The 25632-nt window shown below is 38.9% G+C and overlaps 1 protein-coding gene across 1 annotated transcript in view; it reads right to left on the bottom strand.

Moving 5' to 3' along the window:
• ADGRA1 (adhesion G protein-coupled receptor A1) overlaps nt 1–24169 on the bottom strand; it is a 277331-nt gene extending 253162 nt beyond the window's left edge. Inside the window, exon 1 of the mRNA XM_056352198.1 lies at nt 23844–24169. Within this exon, the coding sequence (XP_056208173.1) occupies nt 23844–24064 (221 nt within the window). The 5' untranslated portion in view covers nt 24065–24169. The remainder of the gene's footprint in view (nt 1–23843) is intronic.
• Nucleotides 24170–25632: the final 1463 nt, after the last annotated feature.

Raw genomic sequence — 25632 nt, 5'->3', positions numbered from 1 at the left:
TTTCGTAACATTTAAAATACATTTCTGATTGCTTTGGTAGTAAACACCACAAAAATACAGGAATTATCTATCTGATTGATATGTTTTATTGTACATTGACAACCCTGTTTCTGACTGTGTGAAGTACTACTGCACACTTCAAAGGAATGACATAAACCCCACATTGTTTAAAGTCTGTCCTCAATAAGCTTAATACTCCATAACATCAATTAATGTATGCCTGAAGCTCTTTTAATCTACTCCAGTGTAAACAGATTTTCTCATTGTACATTTTCTTTTCCAAATTTCCTTTTAAAGCATTACATTACCTGCTTTCACAGTTTCACTCCCTGCATTTAGATAGATTTTATATAAGCATTAGTTTGTTTTACCAATTTTGTCTTTCATATCAACTATATTTACTGCTTCATTTAGTTATTTCTATTTCAATCAAAGAACACTGCCTCAGATTATTTAACTTGGTTTTATTTTTTTATACTGCAGTGGCAAACTTTTTTGAAAATAATGCTGCTTTCATAAGTAATATTTGTGCCATACCTAAATTTTACTTTCTTCACTTCACCTCCTCCACAGTTTCATTAAAGCTCTCTCTTAACTTTAATGCTCATTGTTTCAAGTCAATATATTTATTTGCTCTTTATGCTGGTGCATCCATCTATTTATAGTTTTATAAATATTCACTGTTCGCTTGCTGGGGATTATGTCTTTGATCATCCTCCGAAGTTCAGAGTACTGAGTTTTTCCAGTTTCATTTGTGTCAAAAAGAGGTATGAAGGGCTGTAAGTAGCGTTTATATAGTCCACGTGTAAACACTTACCAGATGAGGGTTTTTGTTAGAACTCAAAAATATTATCACAGCACAAAAAAGTTAAAATGGAAGCTTTGTCTTTTCTAGTTTACTGATTTAGTAAAATTCTTTAATTGGAGACCCGTTACTATTTTTAAAAAGAGAAACATTGTTACATTCCAAAATTTGTATACAAAAAAAGGTTAAAGTAAAAATGGGGGGGGTGTGGGGGGGGTGTGTGTAGTGATTTTTCATTAGTACTCAGTAGATACAAGTGCAAAATGTGTTTTAAAATACCAAGCGTGAACCAAACCTTGCCATTTCTTATGCCTGCCAAGGATAATATTTGGCCCTACCTATTTCTCTCCTGAGAAATAAAAATAAAAAAAAAACCCCAAAAAACCAACAACTTTGCTTTTTCTGGGTTCAATGCATCAGCATCTAACAAAATTATCAAAAATAATATATGACATGATAATGACTTTTGTGTTAAGAAACAGCCCTGCCACTACAGTATTTTAAAATACATCCTTCATTCAATTCTCTTCTCTCCTAACACAGACAGTCAAAATCCACGTTCTTACAACTATCTCATAATAAAAATCAAGATAATTTTGATATATCGGCATCCAAGAGGTTTCTTATTTCTTTATACTTGAAGTTTTTCTTTGAAGGTTAATTCGCTGGAACTGCTGGCTTCCTTCTGGGAATCATTTTTTCAGGTCTCCAGACTTTCAAAATATTATTACTGTAATTAACATGTATTTGAAGACTTGATATTCCTGCATTGCCTTCAAAGTTTACTGAACACCTTCGACCAATCTACTTGTGGGATTAAATGACTGAGGCAATCTGAGAACCATGTTGACCCAACAGAGCAATCCAGCAGCTATCATATATAAATCCACCCAAAAAAGGTATGACTTTGCTCTTCAGTGAGACATGTTGAACTGGACCCGTACTTAAAAATCCTTGATAACTTTAGTCTATTTGCCTCCTCTTCTACTTCTCAGAGATGCACAAATCCAGCACATCTTCATGGTACTCTATAAATAAACAATAGTAATAACTTTTCATGCAGAAACAATTGAATTACCACAGCATCTTTGCGCACATCGATCGCATTCTTATGCTTTAACTGACATTGAGGACTGCACCTGTTATTTTTAATACATAACTGACCATCTGAAGACATCACTGTCACTCCCCTTATGCTTATCTTCTCATCAGAACCTCTGTTTCCAGATCAACCCTTCGATGCAGAGAGTAGCCGCATAGAAGGAAGTTACTTTTTCCAGTTTGGATTCAGAAAGTCAGGAATGAACTTCAAGTATGATCAAGGAGGACCCAAAACCTTACTGCAATGGGATGTGATCCCAGATTCTGCAGGAGATGAGCACAACTGGCCAACAAACACATGAACCGGTTAAGAACTTCCCAAAAGGCAAAAGTGTGCACAAGTATTTTTCCTGTGTTCCACATATTCTAATGTACAGCTACTAGGTGCTCCTGTGGCTGGCAGGTTCGCTGTTAGAATGACTTTGCTGTAGGTAGCAGACAGTCTGACGCTGGCTGGTGCCAGCAACAGCTAGAAGGCCATCTAGACCGGTTAGATAAGTTTTGACTCCAGCAGAAAAGAAGAAGAAACGGGGGGAAAAATAACAATAATCATCATTTAAAAAACAAAGTACTTTCCCACCATCTTCTATGAAATACAATTCTTTTCGCAACAGAGAAATACATCAGCTCCCCTTCCCAGCTAATGGAACTTTGCAAGTAAAAGCAGCTTGTAACAACTTGAAAATGCATGTATTTATTTAAAGATTATCCAATTATTTAGAACATGCAACCTTAAGGGTAAAGGGCCTATTCAAAGGTGCCCTGTGGGCTGGTTGAGAAGCAACAGTGACTTTTGAAACTCAAGTCTGAGACCCTGTCTATGGTTCAGGCTAGGTCAAACCCAATCCCCTGAATTCTGACCTGGAATAGTAAAAGATGAATTCTCTGATGACATAATACTGCTTACAATAATTTCTTTTTTTTAAAAGAGGGATGTTTAACCTATATGTGTCAGTTCAAATGCTCCATGTATCTTGTATCTGACATAACACAGTGTCAAAATTAAAATTCACTGTAGTAAATCAAGCTAATATGAATGAATCTGTCCTAAGAGTCCAGTAAGTGTCAAAGTCAGAAGGTTGCCAGAGGTCTTAAGTAACAACTGTCATTAACCTGTTCCTTCTTTTGCCATGCCAGACTTTGTCCTTTTTACCCACAGAATCTTTTAATGTATATCCCAGTCATCGGCTGAAGTAATAGGAAGTTATAATATTGCAAGACACAGAGCATTTTGAAAATAGAACTAATTCCTTCCCTTTTCAAATACCTCAGTCATCTCAAAATGCACTATCCATAATACTGCCAAACAAAAATTTTTAAAAACACTCCTGAATGCTTCTCAATGCCACTATTTCGTATTATATTCAATAAAACTTTTGATGAACATTTCAGAACTGATCCTGGTAAATATCCAAAACCATTTGACCCCAGGCACTGCCAAGGCGTACGATTAGTTCACTTTCATGAGTCAGTCACGTCATGGCATAAGCCAGAGATGCACAAAAAATATTACACGGCTATAAAGAACAGCGAGGAAGAAATAACATAGAACACCCCTGAATTTCTGAACTAATATATATGTCAAGTATTTTTCAAGTATGTGTGACAGGACTCTGAGCTGGCCAGAACTTTGAAGATCTGCCTAATCCTTTAGCTCCCCAAATAGAACTCAAAGTTCTTTTTACTGAGGAAGACAGAATAGACATAAGAAGGGGTTTAATCCAGACTTCTCTCTGGTCACTGCTTCTATACAGTTAGTTGGGGAATTTGGTGGCAGGTTGTTTTGTGGGTTTTTTTCTGTTTGTTTCTTTGAGAAGTGTTTTTAGGAAATTCATCGTGTTTGGTTTGTACCAAAATCTGCACCATCCCTTCTGGTCTTTCAGCAACCACTACGATGTCTCCACACTGGTGCACTGTTGAGTTTAGGACACAAGAGCACTTTGAAGGGAATCCTGCTTGTCCCTGCTTCTGTGCTTTGGTTTGCAGCACAGAACAGCCTCCCAGTGCACTGATGAGATTTCTTGCGGGTGAAATCAAGTTCAAGCTCTGCTCCAGGAATGCACCTAATGCCTTTCGGAAGGAAAAAACCATTCAGTCTGTGAGACCAGACCAGAACTAGTCCAAAATTAAATACAAACACACACTCCCCCTCATCCCCAAAGTATGTTTAATGGAGTTCTACAGCAACATTTAATACTCCAAAGCAACAACTGGAACCTCTCTAGGATGGACGCTCAGTCCTCAGCACCAGCTCTTTCACAGATCCACAGTGCTATGAGCATTGGAGCCCTCCACAAATGCCCTGGGCTGCCTGCTCAGCATCACTCCTCTCGCCCAGCTGCCAGGTGCCTGGAAATCCCAGGCAAACAGCCAGTTTTATCTCAGACTAGATTCCCAGGCAGATGAAGGCACCGTACCTTCTCACCCTCAAGTGTCATCACAACAGCTTTTATATTTTACACAGTGATGAGGGAAAGGAAATAATTCCTTCTGGTCACAACTGCTCTCAGGCGATGTTGGATGAAAGTACAGGCAAATGCAAAGCAAATGCTCAATTAATTTACTTATACATTACTGAGCTTCTGTGCTTGGCGGGAACTTCTTGGAAACACTGAAAATGCATGACAACTGACCTCCCCAGACCCCTCCCTCACACACCTCTGCTGTAAGCCCTACAGACCGTTCATTCTGCCAGGCCTGGGACAGCAATGCAGCAATGCTTTTGTTTATCATCAGGAGCTATATTGCCATTTTATTGCTTTATTCATTATTTTTTATCCATAAAAAGAATAAATTGTTTGGCCATTTCCCTTACAGCATGTGCAAGAAATCCAGCATAATCATTCTTCTTTGTATTACCATAATGGAAGAAAATGGTAATAGCCACTTGGATATTATATTATATATAATTATACCAAGTGGTAGGTAAATGTGAAAATGCACCAAGACTGAATGGAAGTGCAGATGAATCATTAAGCCTTCCCTCTGCAAATAAAGAAGCATCCATTATTTACTTGAAGGACGGTATTTCACTATACTGACAATATTCATCTGAATCTGTGATATTTAGCAGTTTACTGCTTTCTTACAAGCTATGCATCAGCACTGCTCCCTCTCATTTTTCATTTTTTCCTATCATCTCAAAAATAATAATCCTGCAACCTAAATTCATATTTTTCAACTGACAGAATTTAGAGACATAGTATTAGCCTAGAGGACCATCGGTCTGACTCAGTAAGGTGTTTTGTTTTGTGGGGATTTTTTACTGTTCCTAAATACTGAACATCATTTATGAACAACTTCAACATGTATCTTACCAGCACAAAAAAATGACAGTGAGCTATCAAAATACAACATGAACTTTGATTCCACAAATCATTTGTATCATAAATAAAATGTTTACTTGTTTTCAACTACACACTCAGAACAACAAATATTACAGATAAAGACAGTGTAAATTTAGTTTTAGACCAGACTACAGATTCTGGTAAGTGCTAAATTAAGTCAACTTGCACGTTGTCTATGGTACTCAAACCAGAAAACAAATATGATAATAATTGCATTTTTGCCACAGAATACAGAAAACATTTCTTACGGGTAACTTAAAATTTGTATTTTGCATATCTTCAAAAATAAAAAAGCTATGAATGATATTTTAAAAAACAGATCTTGACTGAATACTGGACCAATTACATGGAGCTGATTTCTCACTATAGAAAATGGGAAATTATCTTTCTCATACACGTGATTAAAATGGATCAAGTACCATACTATCATCTTGCACTAAAGGATCTATTGATGTATTTCTGTCAGACTGGTATGAGTAGGTTCTCCCTTTCTATATTCATTAAAGTAAAATAAGATTGTATTCACCTTGAAAGAACACAGAACATGTCCTGCACTCTCTGTTCTTGACACAAGTCCCAAACCCTGCAGTTATCACTCTCACCAGGCTCATAATTTAAATGCTTAAATAAAATACTGTACAATTGATGTGTCCTGGGGAGAATTAAATACTGAAAAATCTTGTTTTAAGTCATTCAATACCTTCTTATTTTATTAGGGATCCCCAGAGTACAAATTTTGCTACTCGCTCATATACTCAGTATAAATTTAGCTCCTGTTGTCAGTTTGCATTTTCTCAACTTGGCTGTTGTCAAGATTTATTGACAATAACATTTGGATATGTACTCCATCAAAACGCAGTATGAGTACATACTGTATTATATAAGACTAATGATCTTTGATCATACATGCTGCACCATAAAACTGTCACATCCAGACCTCATTAACGGTGCCATTAAACTGATGTGACTTAGAAAGGCTTTATCTGTGAGAAGTCTACCTGTCTGCAGAAATAGGCAGCAATCAATTTTACCACCACCAGAGCATCAGGACAGCATCTGGAGACACCGCAGATGAAGTGAGGAGCACTGAGCAGCGCAAGGGAACAGCAGCTGCCCTTTACGTCTGCAGCACGGACACCACAAAGACATTGCAAGATCCTGCTACCGAATTCCGGCAAAGGACTTTGCTCTTGAATACTTTTATAATACTTTGCACATTGTCTAGAAAAGCCAGTCATGCAGTTTTAAGTTACCAAGGAGAAAAAAACTTGCTGCTTTTAAGGGGTTTAAGCATTTTGGGGGGTTTTCATTTTTGAGCCTACCCTCCCACCGCCCCACTCCTGCCAGCAGCTATGCCTTATATTATAATTTTATTCCAAATTATCAGTGGCAATGTTTTGCTCAGCGGACAACTGAACGCTAGCTGCATGGTGAAATCCCCTCCAAAATCTGTACTTCACAAATTGAAACAACAGTAATTTAACCGCCTAGAAAGCATTCATGATTAAAGAATTGTCAGCATGAAGATTTCTCCTTTCCCCTAATACCTTGGATTGTTCCTTTGGGTTTAGAATTTTGGTGTAATATAATGTATATACTTGTACCTATAAGAGACATGAGATTATCCATAATACAAAAATAAACCTAGATTACATAAGAATTTACCAGCAAATCCTCATGGTGATTAACATGTTCTGTCAGTTGTCATTTCAGTAAGTTAAACACACTAATTTCACACACAGAAGCTGTAGTTGTAGGTTCTCCAGCTAGCTGTAAACTTGATTTAAAGAGATGTGAAAAGAGCAGACATCTAACTTGTTTAGCCTGTCTTTATAAATTATAACATACTACTTTCATTGTTGTATAAATTATAAACAAAAAAAAAAAAATACTAAGAAAGACCAAGAGCTATGGCTAAATATGGCTTAAAATGGCTAAAAGGTTGCACTTCCTAGTACAGGAAAGAAACAGTGCCAAATTACAAAAACCACTTTTTTTTTTTTTTAATTTAAAATACAAGGTACAGGGGAAGACTTTAAAAACAGTAGCTACTGAAACATTACACTTAACGAGTAACTTAAAGATCAAAGGATGGTAACATTCAAATCACAAAGCTCTTCATGACTTTCATCTCTGCAATAAAGCTGCTATACACTGACTTAGAGCTATACTGGTTTTTAGCAGCATCCCATTTACAAACACACACCACCCAATAAAAATCCTACTGGCAGCAACAGACAGAGAAAACAGAAATACAGTTCATTAAAGAAGCATGCAGACACAGTCTGATTATTGTACTCCAACTTCTTATGTTAATACATTTTAGTTGTCAATATTTTGTACATAAAATGGTGAGGATTAAATGTTAAGGATAAATTGAATCAGTTGGGTAATATCCAATAATAAACACCATTAAAATAACTGGGTTTGACAACTCAAGAGTGAAATTATAATCAGAGTATTTGGTAGAATTCACAGCAGAACTATTCACAGATGAAGTACACCTGGTGAACGTTTCCTAGTGTCAAGCCAAAAGACATTTGAAAACTACCCAGTATTATTTCCAAATACACGGTGTACTACTGTACAACCAAAATCATGTTGATACAACCATGATTCTACCTCTGTATTAAAAATATATATATATTCACATTTTTACCATTATTATAGTAGATTGGCAGTTTCTCCCATACGGAAAGAAACACTGCATAGATTTTCTTGATATTTCTATTTCCATACACAAAAACACTTAAATCATGGTTTTGGTAGTATTCATAGAAGTACATGTGAATAGATACTAGAAGTAGATTTCACCAGTTCGTTTATTTTAATGCCCAGAAGAGACCAATGTGGTTATGTCACATAATGCAAAGAACCTCTCCCAGTAAAAGCCACATCAAGACACTAACTTCTTGTTGAGCTTTTACAATATTCAGTCTTAATTTAAGGAATGAAGTATTCATTACAGTTCCCATGTCTTCCAAAGGTCAATTACTCTCACTTAAATTTCCACTGGCATTCTTATTCTGAATGCGTTTGGTTTGAGCACTCAATGACTGTATCTCATTATTTTCCAAATAAAATTGTCTTTGATATCAGACATCTTTTTTTTTTTCTGTACACACCTACAGAACCTGATCAAATAACCTCTTAACCTCAAACAAGTAAAAAGAGATTCATGAGAATACATTTAAGGATACATCAAATATTTTCTACTTCTTAAATCATCCCTGAAATTTTTGAATATATTTATAACATCTTTTTCTAGTCGTTTTTTTCCGAGTAGCAGCAAACAAATTTAATACTCCTTAATTCTGCTTTTTATTCCCTGCTTTTGGATCCAAGATGTTATTATCAGTGCACTTTTAGTAATATCACACCATGAACAGATGTTTAACTGATTATGCACCACTATAATTAACTGCTTCTCAGTGACACAGTTTTGGAACCGTTTTCTGGAACATACAAGTGCGAACTACTTTCTTTGTTCTGGATATATGACAACGTTCTTGGCCATGTTAAAATGATGTTGATCTATTGAGTCCAGCTCGCCAAGTGATCCCAGCTACTCTACAGAGCTGCCTCAGGCTGTAATCATTCCTCCTGACTCTGCCTTCTCAGAACTTTATATTTTCCATCTGGATGACTAATAAATATACTGAACAGCAACAAGTTATCAGGAGCAGGTCAGACAGGAGTCTATTTAGCTCACTGTCCTGTCTTTGACAGCAGTCAAGAGAAGACACTTGAAGATAAAAACTACACCAAGCAGCTCTGCAGCTAGCATACTTTTGATCTCTCACGGAACTCCAATAATTTGTTGCCTCTTCAGTCCTGTAGTATGGGAAACAAAACTTGCCTATTCACTTTTAACACACCATATAGGCTTTCAGGATACAACTCCCTCAGCCATTCATCATTCCTCACACACAAGCTTCTCCTTAACTCTGCACATGGCTGTACCTTTTCTTGTCCTGTTATGCCCCTTTTGATATGGACTAACTAGAACTGTACACAGTGTCCATGCTGTAGACACACTACTCTGGGCTTACACAGTGGAAACAAGATGTTTCGTTCTGTTACTTGTGTTGACTACTGCTGAGTTGTCCTTTTCACTGGGTGTATCACATCTCCAGAGTATCACTCCTGCAGATAACAAGTCTCTAGTTAGTTCAGTCAGTCAATGCATAAGTAGAGTTAAAATGTTCCACACACCCTTTTCACTTAGCATTTATCAATACTGAATTGTATCTATTTTATCTTGATTTTAAAGGAATCATCTTCCTGATCACAGAAACTCACAGAAAAGTAGAGGAGGAAAAGACTAGGACAGCTAATGGAGTATCTGTAAGTTCAAGACATCAACTCATATCCTCATCCCTGCACCCCATTCATTCTTCTTTTAAGCACTGGAAAGCAAACCTTAATAAAACATCATTTATTCAGCTATCAATATGTCTTTTTCTGCAGAAAAACTTCTATTACAATATAGTGCAAAAATAAAAACAAAAAAATTCTGTTTGAAGCTAAGACTTGCTCAAAGTGAGCAGCCATTTCCCTATAACCACATCCTCATTCAGGGCTGGGGAACCCACCAGCATCCCACAGCATCCTCTGCGGCTGCAGGGTAACCTTTGACTCTGACTCACTGTCAGCAATGGACACATTTCTCCAGACATGTAGAAAGTGCTTGGCAGAGCAGATCTCTCTGATGACTGCGCAGGATTCTCCTCTGCAAGGTCCGAATATCTTTAAACCATGCACACAGATCAATGCAGGGAAGAAGTAATCTGAACGTTTGCATTTTGTCCTACTGTAAGAAGTACCGACACAGCTGATGAGGTGTGTCATAAGTGTCTCCAAACATCTCCTCTTTCAGGGTCAATCTGGGAGACATTCAGCACTAAACAGTCAACAGTGGCAAAGGCTTTCCTACTAAAGGCTCAAGGAGAGAGGCAGCCCTCCTGCTGGTCAGTTCCCTGAAGGTGGCTCTCAATTTACAGGGTTAAAAAAAAAAACCAAAACAAAACAACACATCTCCAAAAACCCACACTAAAAATAAACAGGCAGCAGTACGGTAGGAAATCAGGAAAATGGTGCAGAACAAAGTAACAAATGGAAAGGAGAAAGCATAGCAGACTGCCCTGAGCCCCGAGACAGGGATGAAACACAGTTTTTGTAGCCAGCCTACACACAGAAATAGATGTTCAGAGAGCATCAGCCCCCATGCACATCCTGCAGAGATAACATGGAGAGACTATCTCCAGGAGGAAGCATTACAAAAAGACTTCTAGATCAGCTAAAAAGAGTAATCCAGTGTAAAATAACATTGTCAATATTTTTACCCTTGTTTCCACCAATCAAAAAATTTGAGCTCAAGAAGCAAGTTTTACCACTTCTATTTTCTTTTACCCATTTCCTTCCAGGCTCAGATGAAGAAAGGGGTGACCCAGGCTCAATAAGTAACAAAAGCTAGTAAACTACTATTAGCATATTATAAGGTTTAGAGCTCTGAACTAAAGAATACACAGAAACTGAAGCTTAATTCAAGCAAAGTGGCCATCAATCAGCAGAGCCATGCTGCAGTCCTCCTGAACAAATACATTGCCAGTATCAATACCAGTCAAAATGATTTTTAACAGATATTTACCTCCCAAAAAACCTTTTTTCACTGCCATGTTGTTATTCCAATTTAATAGCTTTTTCTCTCGGTCAGACCTTCTCCCTCTCTCCTTTCCACAGTGCAAACAACTAAATGAAGCACAAAATACTAGTCTCAACACACAAGAAAAACTGAAGATGCACTTACTGTTCAGGAATACAGAGGGAAGCAGGAAAATCTATCCATCTGCCATGAGAAAACTAGGCCAACCAATGAGAAAGCTGACTTCAAGCTTTTATTCATTAATTCAAAATGTTAAAAAGAGTAATCTTCCTTGTTTTTTCCTAGAAGACCAAAGCCTTCCTCCACAGATTGAGTTAAATATAATAATTTCAGTTATAAAAATTTTCTCACTGCTCTCTTTTCATGAAGTTAAACACAAAGTTGATTACATACAAGACAGCATGCTATTAATAGCATATTATTATAGCTAATAATTTTACTTCTTGACATTTCATCACCCCTTGCCGTTCAGCTTACTGACAGCAAATAACGAAAAGAAGAAAAAAGCAGAGAGATGCATTCCCCATTGAAGACAGAACCTGCCTGGTCCACTCTCCTGAGTTTGATAACTACATCAGCTCCAGCTGAAACAAATTAGAAAGAGTTTTGAACTCCTGAATCTCAGAAATAAACACAAGGAAGACGTTCCTCACCAGTATGCTGCTGAGCTGTAGCACCTGTTGCCACGGGATGCTCCAAATGCAGGGAGCTGGCACGGCTTCTGAGGGGGGCAGACTGGGCCGTGGAAAGACAATCCATTTTGGTAAACTAAGTATATAGGAACCACAACTCTGGGTTGGGACGGAGACTAGAAGATCCTGGTAGGAAATATCACACGATTACTCTACCTTGGGCACCTGCTTTTAAACATTTTTTTAACTGGTACTGGGCTACATCGTGGCTGTTTGGTCTGGTCCAGGACAGCCACTGATATTGTTATTGATGGTCCAGACCGTAGAAAGTGAAAAAACCGTGTAACCATAAATATTTTCCAAATCCATGTATCATATTTCTAGATTCCAAAACAATATTAGTAACTGACAATTCATATAAAACTGCAAAGCAGCAAGTAAAATGAGACAGGAAACCTGGCTGCCCCAGTTCTTCAGCCTAAAGCTTACTCTGAAGCTCTATTAACTATTCCAATTCCAAAAAGGAAACACCAGCCAACCAAAAAGGCTTACAGACTAACTAACTAATCATATGGAACTACTGGCTCAACATATAATTCAACACTACCGTTTTGACAGTTACTTTCAGAGAAACAAAAAAAAAATAAAACCCAACCTGACTTCAGTGCTATTTAATAAATGATTACTTAAGGGATTTTATTTGTTTAGAGCAATCACTCTGCCTCAGCTAAAGCAGTACTCTGGAAAGCTAGCATTAAAAAATTATTTGCTCTAATCTATTCCAAACTGGGGCTTGGCATCTAATACCTCTTCATTACCAAATAGCTTGGTAACCAAGTATTTCATTTGTAAAGTAGACATAATAACAATACCAAATAGTTGACCGGAGTTGTTCAAAGCTATCTACAGAAAAATAATCAGCATTTAATTACAGGGGAATTCAAGCAACCAAATCCCTTAAATTTATTCACAAAACATGATAAAATATGTAGGATATTTTCATTTAAAGTTATTTTATCTAATTAGCAATACTGCTGTATACTTTATTCAAAAAAGATGTCATCCTAGTCACCAATTTACTGTTTAACTGTGTAAAATTGTTATGAAGACCATTTTCTGGACCAATTAGTTAATGGACTAGTTATTAACTATAAGCACAAATTAATTAATGAGAATTGTTTCAGAAAGAACAGCTTATTAGAAACAGGTTTACAATGATAATAAGTGTGAAGTACTTTAAAGTGGTAACTTCATTTGCTCTAAATGCAGATGAGAATTTATTACATTTATTTAGTTCTTACAGGGTTTTTTACTTCATCAACCTATATCATTGACTCTTTACATTGTTATTTATCACATGTAATTGTGCCGAAAGTGGAGAGAATTATGAATAGCACAACAACAAATGACCATTAATGTGGGGGGTTTTCCACGTTTTAGGAACTTCATTATTCCTCCTTTTATCATAAAAGTAAAGGGAAAGACAAAGAAAAGTGTTAGAAAAAAATACTTTCCCTTCTTCTGCAAATCTTACTGTTTCTTTTTCTGTTTAAACTGAAGACATTAGTGCTAGAATATCTGCTATAGCTCCATAAGGACTAGCAAGTACATAAATGCCACAGAATCATAGAATGGGTTGGGTTGGAAAGGACCTTTGAAGATCACCTAACCCAAACCCCCTGCCATGGGCAGGGACATCTTTCACCAGATCAGGTTGGCCCAAAGCCCCATCCACCCTGGCCCTGAACACTTCCAGGGATGGGGCATCCACTTCTCCGGGCAACTTGTGCCAGTGCCTCACCACCCTTGCAGTAAAGAATTCCTTCCTTATCTCTGATCTAATTCTACTCTCTTTCAGTTTAAATCCATTCCCCCTCATCCTATCAGTCCATACCCTTGTAAAGTCCCTCTGCAGCTTTTTCATAGGCGCCCTTTAGGTGCTGGAAGGCTGCCCTAAGGTGTCCCCAGAGCCTTCTCTTCTCCAGGCCAAACAACCCAAATAAACCTTTACTTAACACGAACAGCCACCGGCATTTATTAATACACGTTAAACCACACAAACAGATAAATACCAAACATCTGTGATTGACATTACATCATTCTCTGATGTTCAGATCTCAACTGTTGTCGTACTCTGCTCTGCCTCAGGTATACTTAGGGTCCACTATAACACAGGTCCTCAAATTGTAAGAACTTGATGTGACCTTATCAGCACTGTTGCTAAAGAAAGGAGAGGAAAGCGAAGGAAAGCATAGCCATCAGGAAAAAAAAAAAAAAAACAAAACAAAAAACAAACCTTAAAGTTGGCTTCCTGCTCACACTGGATGGACTTGTATTCTTACACAAAATCTCCCAACGTTAAAGGAAAGAAGTAGGGAACTTCCCTCCACAAGACTCTTACACGATATAACCAAGGGAAAGAGCAGATTAACTTTCCAAGAGCCTATTGTTACCAAACACGGAGGAAAAAATCCCCATAAAGAAACTACAGATATTATTGCCACAAGTACCAGTTGTTTAACAGCTACCTGAATATCTGCTGTTGCATCTCCTACAGCCTGGCTCCATTTTCTGAGCACCATGTAATCCAAATTCTATTAAACAATCAAGATACCATACTTCCACAAGTTACCTGAAGCATAATATGACTAAATTCTACCACTCTCCCTCTACAGATAATTACCTTGCTATAGATGAGATGATGTACAACCCCATCAGGGACCCTAGTAATAAAGAAGTCTAATGATGAAAATGTTGGCACAATACAATTCACAAAATGTGTGCCCAACACAAAAGCCTTATAATGATGACATTCATTACCAAGGGCATAACATATTGTTTTCTTCCAAGGGAAAGCATGCTTTATTTTGTGCATTTTTACTGTTTCCTTTCCTGCATCCCATATGTAGGATGGATGGAAAATTATAGCTTTTGCAAAATTAGCATGGATTTGTCAACTGCCACAGCCATAGCTGAGAATAGTTCATCAACTTGATCTAATATAAGATAGAACTATATGATAAACTTAAAATGTGAATAATACTAGTTATATCACAAGAGAAAGGAATGCAGTCCCTTAAGCTTAGATTTGCCTACATACTGAAGAGTTTGGTTTTCTGGCTCAAAACAGCAATAACAGCAACAGCACACTTTAAGATTTCATCTTTACACTATAATTATTTGCATTGTACGCATTTCAGTTTTGGATAGATGGTTGCAACATTATTTGAATGTTGTCACACAGGTGCAGAGAAAACTGGAAATCAAGCTTTTCCTCTTCCCTTCTAAAAGACAGGCAATGCTAGGGATGGAAAACAAACCTGATCATTGACTGTTCCCTCTGATCATCAGCAACACGTTTGGTGGGTCAATATAAAATTACCGCTTGACACAACCAGATTCAGACTTCTCTACTCCACTGGCTGCAATTTTAATGATAAACTCTCTAAGGAGACAGAGCTAGAGATTCAAATGTTTTTCTTGTTTTTAAGTTGTGTAATAGGATAAACTCCATCTGCCCAGCCCCAATTCCAGGCACTGCTGAACTCTAGGACTTAATTCAGATCTCTCTAAGGACCCATATCCTCACTCACTTCAGTTCCACTCAGTAAGTTCAGAAGAGAAGGCTAAAATGAGTCAAGGATCAAAGGTGATGAGGGAAGACGTAATGGAGGGGCTTTGAAAAGGAGGAGGAGCTGGGAAGTCATGTAAGACTGAAGAAGTGATGGAAACTGTGAGCTGAAAGCAGAGGCTGCAGCACAGAGCAGTGAAAGTGCAGAGGCTGGCAGAGAAGTGTAGCATGCCAGAGGACCAAAAGCCGAGCTGATGAGGAGGGAGATAGGTTTTTTCCTTTTTTGGAAATGCATTTGCAGTAAAGTGTGCTATGCATGTAAGCAGTGAATAAAAGTAAGATGGAAATGAGAAGAAAAAATTAGGGGAAGTATCAATGTAATAACAACAACAATAATAAAAGGGCAGAATTAAAAGGTTCTGGGAATAATGGCAGGTGGGTCCAAGCAGAGGATGGCACATGAAAGACAAGAGAACTAAGCACTTTTCTTAGCATGCAGAGCTCCCCTGAGAGGACACGTGTTAATATGTACAAACTCAGTTATTTTGGACTGCTGGTAAATTGGATTCCTCACAATCGGTAATAGCTTTTGGTTTTCTTCTCCTTCTCTCAAATGCTGGTAGGTTTCCTGTTACTCCAGGTTGTTAGCACATTCCATCAGAGGAATCTTTCCCAACATTTCAGTTTTACATCTCTGAAATTTCTATAAAACCTACTGTATTATTAAAGTTGCTCACAAACAGGTTATGCTCTTCTTCCACCCCTCTGCTCTCAAAGAAATTGATACCATGCACATTAATTTGTAACGTAAATACTGAAATAACAGTTGCCACGGAACTACTAATATATAGTAACGTTAAGTGTTCAATTCTTCCATTAAATCTATGCTTTTCTTCAAATTTTCCAGGCCCAATTTGCTTAGTACTAGTTTTAACCTTATTTTCCATTCTGTGATGTAATTTGTTCTTTTCTCAAGTTACAGTGCACATAAAACCTTTACCCTCTCAATTTATACTTTTGTCTATAAAACATGTACTCTCTGGGACAGTCTATCCCATAACATAAAGAGAAGGGTTTTATGGGGAGACATCGTCTTGATTGCCATTAGAAGGAATTCTTCAATAAACAAGGCGAATCATAAATGTCCATGATCTGGAATTTGGTGGCCTTGACTTATTAGGTTATTTGAAAACCATAATGATACCTTAAAAACATCGCAAATCCATTAAACTTCATCTTGTGTTATACAAAGGCTACAGTACATAGGCTGAAAATACATGCCAGTGCCTTTATACCTTCATGAGTTTTGATGAATAGCCATTTCAGAAGACAGCCACTCACCAAAGGAAAGCTTTAAATGTAAGCTTTAAAAAAATTGTTTGCTTATGCATAGCTATCAGCAAATCTAAATTCTATACGATCTAGGAATAAACCTCAGGTTTTTGCAAAGATGTATAGGTCTATGAGCATAATACCCATGACCCACTGCATGCTTACTTTATTGGCAGAACAGTTTACACATTTGCAATACTGCTGTTCAGATAAGATTAAATCCAACCAAGTACAGAAAAGAAACTGTCAACAAGTCTGTAAGACTATAATAGAAATTCCAAAAGCAGAGTTTTCCTATGACTAACCGTACCTTCAGAGTACTCCCAAATCAGTCCCAGGCACAAAAACACAGTTGGAACTGATTTTGAGAGAAGGGTGAAGAATGGCACGTTGCCACAAAAATAAGAACCAAGCCTGAACTGTGCACTCCCTGTATTACGTAACCACCAAAGCAGATGGAAAAAAAATGTTAATATTATAAGTAATACAGAGTTTTTGGCCAAATTATATTTGGGAAGTCTAGAACTAGACAGCAAACTTGTGACTGATGAAAGTTAATCGTAGCTGTCCAGAGAAGCACATAGCCAATCTTTTCATGTTTTGTACACTTTTACTGCTGCAAAAAAATACTGGTTTGGATATTCTATCAGGAAGATGGAAAGGGAGGAAGCTTAGAAATCAATAGGCAATTATGCCTCAAAAAATCTAAGTCAAATAGCACAAATAGTGATTCTTGAAAACATGCACAAATACTAAGTAGTGAAAACCAAGCTGGCACAAAGCTCTGGCTTTCAGATGTGGACAGGAGAAGTGCATAAGCTTCATATATATATATATATATATATATATATAAATAAATGAATGCTTCCTGCTGGCTGTTGGAGCAGAACCTCTGCCTCGGTAAAGATACTCTGCCCTTTAATTCCTATTTATGCCAGCTCTGTCTTACAAAAACAAGAAAAAGACAGTAGTGAGGAAAGTAGCGATGGATTATCTGGAAGATGGTTGGATCCAACAGCTGCAAAAATTGTGACAGCTGAGAGCCCGTATTGGGAGAAACTTCACTGAAGGAAGCAGTATTACTCTGGCTCTTTCTGCCCAGCAGGTTTCTGGGTCTGCGTTAATGGCAAAGGAATAAATGGACTTTCAGAGTCACAGGGGTTAATATGACCCCGTTGCTGTAGCATCAGACAATTAAATAAATTTGTGATTTTAAACCCCTGAAGATGCAGAAAAAGGAGAATGTACATCACATCAAACCTTTAGAGTGTCATTTTAATAACATTCTTCACACCTTTTCCATCTGGCTATTCAGATCTGTTTAAAGAAAGTCCTTTCCCCTTCTTCACCTCTCTCCCCACCACTCCATTGCTCCCTGCTCTTCACCTCACATCTTATAATGCTGTCAGGATATTTAGAAGGGGACAAGGAAAGAAAAATGTATTTTGAGAAAACATTTCAATACGCCTTTGAAAAAAAAAAAAGGCAGCTACATTTTCAAATCTTTAAAGAACAGTCCATTTTAAGTGCTGACAGCACTTTGGTCCCAAGGGGCAGCAACTCATGCAGCTTCCTATAAAGACATACATAAATCACCTTCTCCCTGGCCACTACCTCGCTGCAACACATGAAAATACCTACACTGCAGAAACAAATTTTTGTTGTACATGTCTTCTGATAGTTAACATTAAATAGGTTTTATGAATATGAGGCCAACCTACAAAAAAAAAAAAAAGCCAGTGACATATACTAATCTCTTCCTGCTTAAGGCAAACAAGGTCAGTAGCTAACCAAATGACAAATTATACCATATCATAAAACCCCAACTTCATTTAGGATTTCTGAATAGGTATCAGATATCCACTTATATGATAAAACTCCCTTCCCACACACATTACTGTCCTGTCTATCCTCACCATTTTTATTTTTTATTTTTAACCTCTGGAATGAAACTAATTGCAAGATCACAATACTGCAAATTCCCCAGTATGGAGCAAAAAAAGGACTTGGTTTCTACATGAAATTACCCAATTAACAGACTGTTCAACACTAAAATAATTTCATCTGTTTCCAAAAATTCTCATCCCATTCTTTTGCACTAACTGATTTCCTCAAGGCAAGTTACTTAAAAGCACCAGGAGGATATATGGCACTGGTTTAACTTATGGCATTTACAGAATAATAATAATAAAGAGAGAAAGACATTTCAGCATGATTTGTGTAACTTTAAAAAGTGAAACTGGTAACTGTTCGAGCAGCCTTTATGGTATTTTGCACATTATTTGCAAGTAGAGTTCTATTTTCTTTAACAGAATTTTTTCACCCTCCTCTCATGTTAAAATTTCTAGTGCATCAGTTTCATCCAAAGTCAGTATTTGGAAACGGTCATAGTATTTCCTGCTATTGACAAGCAGACGAGAGAATACAGGTGCAGATATTCCCTCATCAGAAATAACCTAAAGAAAAATAAAGTATTTTCAGTTATGGTATTTTATGGCCACTCCAGGTGATTCTATAACATGAAATATCAAGGAAGATTAGACTAGTACCTAAAGACTTTTCAACTCTAGTGTTTTCCTCTTCTTTTTATTTTGCTTTCCCCAACCATCTGTCCCAGACCTTCCAAGTCACGTGTGTATTTCATGTCAGTTGCTTCACCTTAGAAGTTTCCTCCAGTAAACAAATTGGCTTATTTATTTATTTATTTAAAGAGTTTTGGAAAAAGGCACCTATAAATATGTATACATGCATCAATAATGGAGCAGGAAACCTGGTTTTTTATCCTTTGTTCTGCCACTTTGAGTGAACATAGGAAGCTAACCAAGGTGAAAATGTGAGTGAAAACCTTTATAACAAAAATTAACCTACCTTCTTTAATAACACTATTATTTACAAATTACCAATGCTATGTGAGATCGCATATCAATAAAGAAAAAGATGTGAGTTATAAGATGGGGAAATAAAACTACTGAAAAATATTTTTTGTTCATCCTTTCCTCAATTCTTGCTTTGTTTGCTTTGGCTAGCTTAAGCTCTATGGGACATTTTTGAGATCTATTTTTACAGCAAGATGCTTCTATTAAATAAACCATATCAATATATCCTAAACTGGATATAGGAGCATAAAAGACAAAACTGGACATGAAACAAATACAGTAATATAACAACTGAATAAATTCCAGTAGATATGACATAAATGAATGTGACATAAAAGTAATTTGGGGACAGAGAAAAGTGGAGCAGTGCTGCTTCCAGAAGACTACTTAATGTTTGCAAAGGGCTTTGAAGATGAAAACCCCTACATATGTATTATAACTATGGATTACCAGTGGAGTCATGTAGCCTCACTCGGAAATTGAGAGTCTGAGGAATTTGAGACAACCTCCAATTCAAAGTCAGAAGAAATGCATAGATATAAAAAATATGAAGAGTCTTATATGATATGGAATTTCTATGAGCTATACACCACCTTAAGTTTTCATTTCTATCATGACAGTTAAACCAGCAGATTTCCATGGGTTCATCTGTAGGTAGAATTTGTAAAAACAACAAAAGTTAGACTTCCTTTTCAATTGAAAGAGGGGAAGGAAAAATAAGAAATCAGAAATTGATAGCATTTGTAACTTCAGTGTGTATTCTTCCCAGTGACACCAAGACATGCATTGAACTGAGAACTTCTAAAAATAAAAGGATAAACTTTTTAACACTTGGCAGGGGAAAAAAAAAAAAAAGTACAGAAAGTAAGAAGCCTGCCAATATTCTCTCCATCTTACATGGAGTAACTCAGAAGAGAATCTAACCTGCTAATTTGCGAAATTTCAAATCATAGGACTTCCACACTGCAAAAAGCATCAAACCCATTTTTACTGTTGTATTCCATCTTCTAGCCTGCGTTTCAGCAAGTCAGTCAAAAGTGTAACAACTAAAATTTCTGTTACCATAGAAAAGAAAGAAAATTGGAAATAATCTTTTTCTCTAGAGTTAAACTTTAACAATCCAATCAAAACTGGAAAAAAGTAACTATAAAATATTGATTCAATATAAGAATTCCCAAGTATCAGCTATGAAGTCTAAACTGAGAAAACTATATTATCGTAAAGGGCTATGGCTTCTCCCTGTTGGGTCTACACTTTCACACCTACCAAAAGCAAAGTGGGGACAGCGGATTCCATAAATTCATGATTCAATAGCTGTATTCTTGGGGGGGGGGGGGGGGGGGGGGCGGAGAATAACTCCTTTACTCCACCCCTGCCCCAATAGAGGAGCACAGAAACACATGTTGCAAATCAGTATAACAAGATACATGCAAATACTTTGTGAAGCTTCAGCTAAGTTTTTTCTTTTGATCTACATCAATCACCTGAATCCCATTTCCAAAGCAGTAAAACAGAGTGCAGAGCAGAACGAGGGGGGGAGGGGGGTGTTTGGGTTTTTTTTTTAATACAAAATAAAGAGGAGGTGATAGTTGCTTTATCAGCTTAATTTTTATTTTATTTTGTGTGATTGTTTATTATTAGGAGCATGCAGACAGTACTGAATAGCTCTAGTGTTCGTAAGATTTCAAAGAAACTTCAGACTTCCCCACCTTATAAGCTGGAAATAATTGGTCTGAACCTCTCAAATAAGCATTTCTTCAGTGACTTCACACTAGTTTGTAGTCAATGTCTGTGACCGTGTCAGAAGTATTTTCAGTAGCGATACTTTTACTACATATATGGCATAAAGAACCTAAATTATCAAACTCAGCCAAGGTCCATGGTCATTTAGGTGAAAAAAAACATGAAACTGACAGATCATAACTTCATAAATTTGCTGATAAGCAACATTACCTAGCATGCAAAAGAAATGTTACACATCCACAACTTCATCTCTTAATGCCTTAAAGAGATACAGCAGAGGTAATTCCCTGTCATCTTTGCAGAACAGTTAAAAGAGTTTGGCTTTGGTCTGCCCTTCCAAAAGAAAACAGCACTAGGGAAGCAGCATCTCTGTATTTTTATATATATATATATATGTGTGTGTGTACATATATATATACACACACACACGAAGATTACTTAATCTTCCCAAAAAAACCCAAACTGTTTGTTACATTGTTTCATTTTCATTACAGCATTACTGCATCTGAATATACATTCCTTTATTCACCTCTGTTATTTCTTCATTGTTAAAGCAATCCAAAAGGTTATATTCCATATGTTAAAGCTCTCTTTCTCTCTGTGGGCCCATAAAACTGAATGGAAGCAGGCAGTGTCTACTAAAATATTCTCTTTTGCCCAAGTCTTCCATGCAGCTACAAAAACAAATGTAAGAGCACTAACGTTTGAGCTTTTTATCATTATTTTCTGCAGCTGGCCAAATCTCACAAGTGTAATTGAATTCATCAGAAACAGTTTCTCCCAGAAAATCTTTGACACATTCAATCAATTTGTCATCTCTGCATTCCAGCTACTGAAAAATTATGTCCCTCACACAGATTTAGATTTTTTTGCCTTTTTACCTTCAAGATTTAGCCTTAAATTTACTTACTGAGAAGAAAAGAACCTGAGAAAACAGACCGTAAGAGGAAAGAGCTAAATTTAGGTGATGCATAGTACTGTTCTCATGAAATACAACAAAAAAATAATGGTTTGTATGTTTCAAGTCAACTAAGGACAGCTAATCAGCTCTCAGGTCAATGGCTATTTGTAATTAAGTTAAAAAAAAAAAAGCAAAAATAAACCACTGTATCTTTCCAATGAGTATGAGCAAGTGTTACCTGAAAAGCGCATGTTTAGGGTGATAGTATCAAGTTTGCTACTGTACCTTAAACCATATGTATGTGAGCAAATCCACCTACCACTTCAAATGCACCACCTCTCTCGCTCATCTTTTCTCACTTCGGTTTCCAATTCAATTTTTTATTTCTTTGCAGTGAATACATACTTCAGCTGATCCTACTGTCAGCTGGATTGATCTACTGATACTTACCTGGTTAAAAGTTTCTTAAAAAAAAAAAAAATCTAAGTAAGACTGTAAGTCAACGCTTAAGAAGAAAAACCTTTGCAGACATGCTGAGTGTGAGTTTCTACAGACCTTTAACTGACAGCAAAAAATAGTTTCTGCCTGCCCAAGATACCAACTTTTTACAGTTTTTGGTGAGTACAAACTACAACTTCGTAGCCAGTTATATAAGCTACAAAAGTAGCAGTGAATTTATCACCTAGGTCAAAACTTACCTTGGTGTAATAGTTTTATTCTAAACCAGCCTATTAAAATTTAGCAGGAAGTGTAGTTATTATATCTTGTATATTAACAAGCAGAAGTTTCCCCAATGAATAATCAGCATACAGCTAATCAGCATCAAGTCACTCAACAGTTGGATCTAAAACTGAACTGAAACGTACGTAGCACATCTGTACATTTAAAAACACAAGCTCCCCAGATGTTATAAATTACCATCTTTACCAGTTATCTCCTAAAAGTGTTGGCTTAAAAAAAATGCAGTGAACAGTGGAGATGTTCACAGCAGGAATTGTCAACAGAACCACATTCAACAGTAAAAGATCTGTCGATACGTGCGTGATCTAAAGGGTAAATGTCACAAAGCTCTTACTACTTGGGTCTATCACAGGGACATACTTTCGCCTCTGCTTGACGATAATCTGGTTACAAAATGTTCTCCTACTTTACTTACAGTGCGTACCATTTATTCAGATTTAGCCACGTGCAACAGGCAACAACTTATCATAACCTATTTCCAAGTCTCTTGAAGTAAAAAAAAAAAGCAACAAACCAACAAACCGCAATTCATTTTCAATTACCAGACAACTCAGAACAATATTGGAGATACGGTCGTTTCAAATGGTTGTATGCAAAGTCTTGTTAAGAAAAGGAGACACCAAATTTCAAACTTTATTTGGAGGAGAGGAGAGAGAAAGGGAAAGCCAGTTAATGACGCACAGCTCCAGAAGGCAGTTACCAGCCCCGATGCCATTCATTCACTGCCCGGGCACGGGCGGTCTGCACCCAGCGCGCCCCACAGCGCACCCCCCCCCCCCAGCGCGCTCACCCCCCCAGCGCTGTGGCACTGACACCTTCCAACCCACCGCACAGCAACGCGCAATTCACGCCGGGGTAAGCCCAGCTCGCCCAACGTCCCCCGCCAGCGAGTTTCCCAACTGAGAGAAGAAAAAAAAGAAAAAAAAAAAAAGCCAAACTCCCACATACTTTTTAAAAAGGAGCCAGGGTCTCGGCGTGCGCGGAGCGGCTCTGCCGGCCCGCCGAGGGGACAGCCGCGCCCCGGACCCCCCCGCACCCCGCGGTCCCCCCGCCCCGCGGCAGCGCCTCCCGCGGGAGCTCGGCGGAACGGCCGCCGCCAGGTGCGCGCTGCCCCGCGGCCCGTACTCACAGGGACACGGTGCGGTTGGGCAGCACGGCGGGCTGCAAAGTTTCCACCAAGTCGCCGCCGCTGCAGACCACTTTGATGCGGAGGGCCGGGCGGCCGGGCCCCTTGGCGCGCTCGGCGGCGCAGAGGCAGCGGTCCACGATGAGGTCGGGGCAGTTCCTGCTGCCCCCGCACAGCCCCAGCACGGCGGCCACCAGGCAGAGGCGGCGGCACAGCCCGCGCATGCTGAGCCCGCGAGCGAGCCGCCAGCTGCCGCGCCCGCCGCCCCGCGCCGCGCATGGCACGCGCCGCTCCGCGCCGCTCCGCGGTGCGCCGCGCTCCCCTCCACGCCTCCCGCGCCCACCCCGCCCCGCCTCGCCGCGCCTCTCGCTGCGGCCGGCTCCGCTCGCAGGGACACCCCCCACCCCCCTCCCCTTCCTCCTCCTCCTCCTCCTCCGGGGAGCCGCCGCTCCTTTCCTGCCGCAGACCGGGCAGCGGCGGCGCGCGGCGGGCCCCCTCCTCCCGCCCACGGGGGCCGGGACCGCAACCCCGGCGGCTTCCCGGCGCGGCCGCTACCTGCGCTGCGCCGCGGGGCTTGCGAGAACCGGGGCGGGGGGGGGGGGGGCACCAGGGGGATGCTCCAAGGACGAGCTGCGCGGCTCGGCGAGTGCGAGCAGCCCGGGCACGCGCTGAGAAAATCAGGAGCCGGGAAAATTACGCGGGCGCGGAGCCTAGTTTTGCAAAGAGCCGTCTTTGCGGCAGCTCTGGGGCACCGCGCGTGCGAAGTGCTGTTCGCACCTAGGGTGGCGGGAAGGGAGACTCAGGCCATGGGCAAAGGTCAGCGCGGACCCGGAGAAGGGGCAGCGCCGTGCAGCCCCTGGGGGGCCGTGCAGCCAGCCGGGCGCTGCCCCCTCGGGTACCGCTGCGAGCGCGACCTGGATCAAAGGGTTGGTTGGTCGGTGGTCAAAGACCCCTCCGTCATCCGAGTCAACGGGCAGTTTTCTGTCTTCTCTACTTGCGTGTGTGTATTTGTGGTACTCGGTGGCTTTGGAGCATTCTCAGTCGTATTTTCTGATATGACTAGTAGCTCTTAGGGCAGATTTTCAGCATCAGCTGCAAGATACCCTGATTTTTGGCTGAAAGTGAACAACAACAACAAAAAAAGATCCAATTTATAACAGGCGCTTCCATTTTTAATGGGCTTGTACAAAAAGAGCATGTTCCTTGCCTTCTCTTACTCAACCGAGACTCACAGCACACGTTTTCATTGCAGGATCCAGGCCAAAGTCAGTAACAGCCTGCCATGGCTGTAAAGCTATTTTAAGAAATTACTAGGTGTTTTTTAAACAATATTGTATTATAGTCCCTTAGGGAAGATTTGTCTTGCACATTTATAATACCTGTTATCACTGTGTTCTAACACCTCATTGGAGCCTTTGGCCACCAGGCTTATTAATAAGTGATAGAAGGGTTAGTGCCCTTGTGAAATTCCAGGCTAATAGGAGCTTTCTCAGGAACAATCTTTTTGTGTACCTTTGTTGATGTAAAGAATCATAAATATTACAACGTCCATTTTATTTTTAAAAGCAAAGTTGCGGAAGGTTTACTCTCAAACAGCAAAATGGACCATTACATAAGACCAGCCAACATGGCAATGGTTGCATGTTCTTTATCATAAAGAAATCCTACGTAGCATTTAAATTTGCAAATACTCTTTTAGCTTTGAAAAATTCTGTCTCGTCCATACTGGTTTTACAAGCACGAGTGGAGAATAAACATTTATTAAGACATAGCATAGATTTCATTCAGTGTT

The sequence above is a fragment of the Falco biarmicus genome, chromosome 9 (assembly GCF_023638135.1).
Source record: "Falco biarmicus isolate bFalBia1 chromosome 9, bFalBia1.pri, whole genome shotgun sequence".
NCBI lineage: Eukaryota > Metazoa > Chordata > Aves > Falconiformes > Falconidae > Falco > Falco biarmicus.
This window is presented reverse-complemented; position numbering and strand designations above follow the sequence as displayed.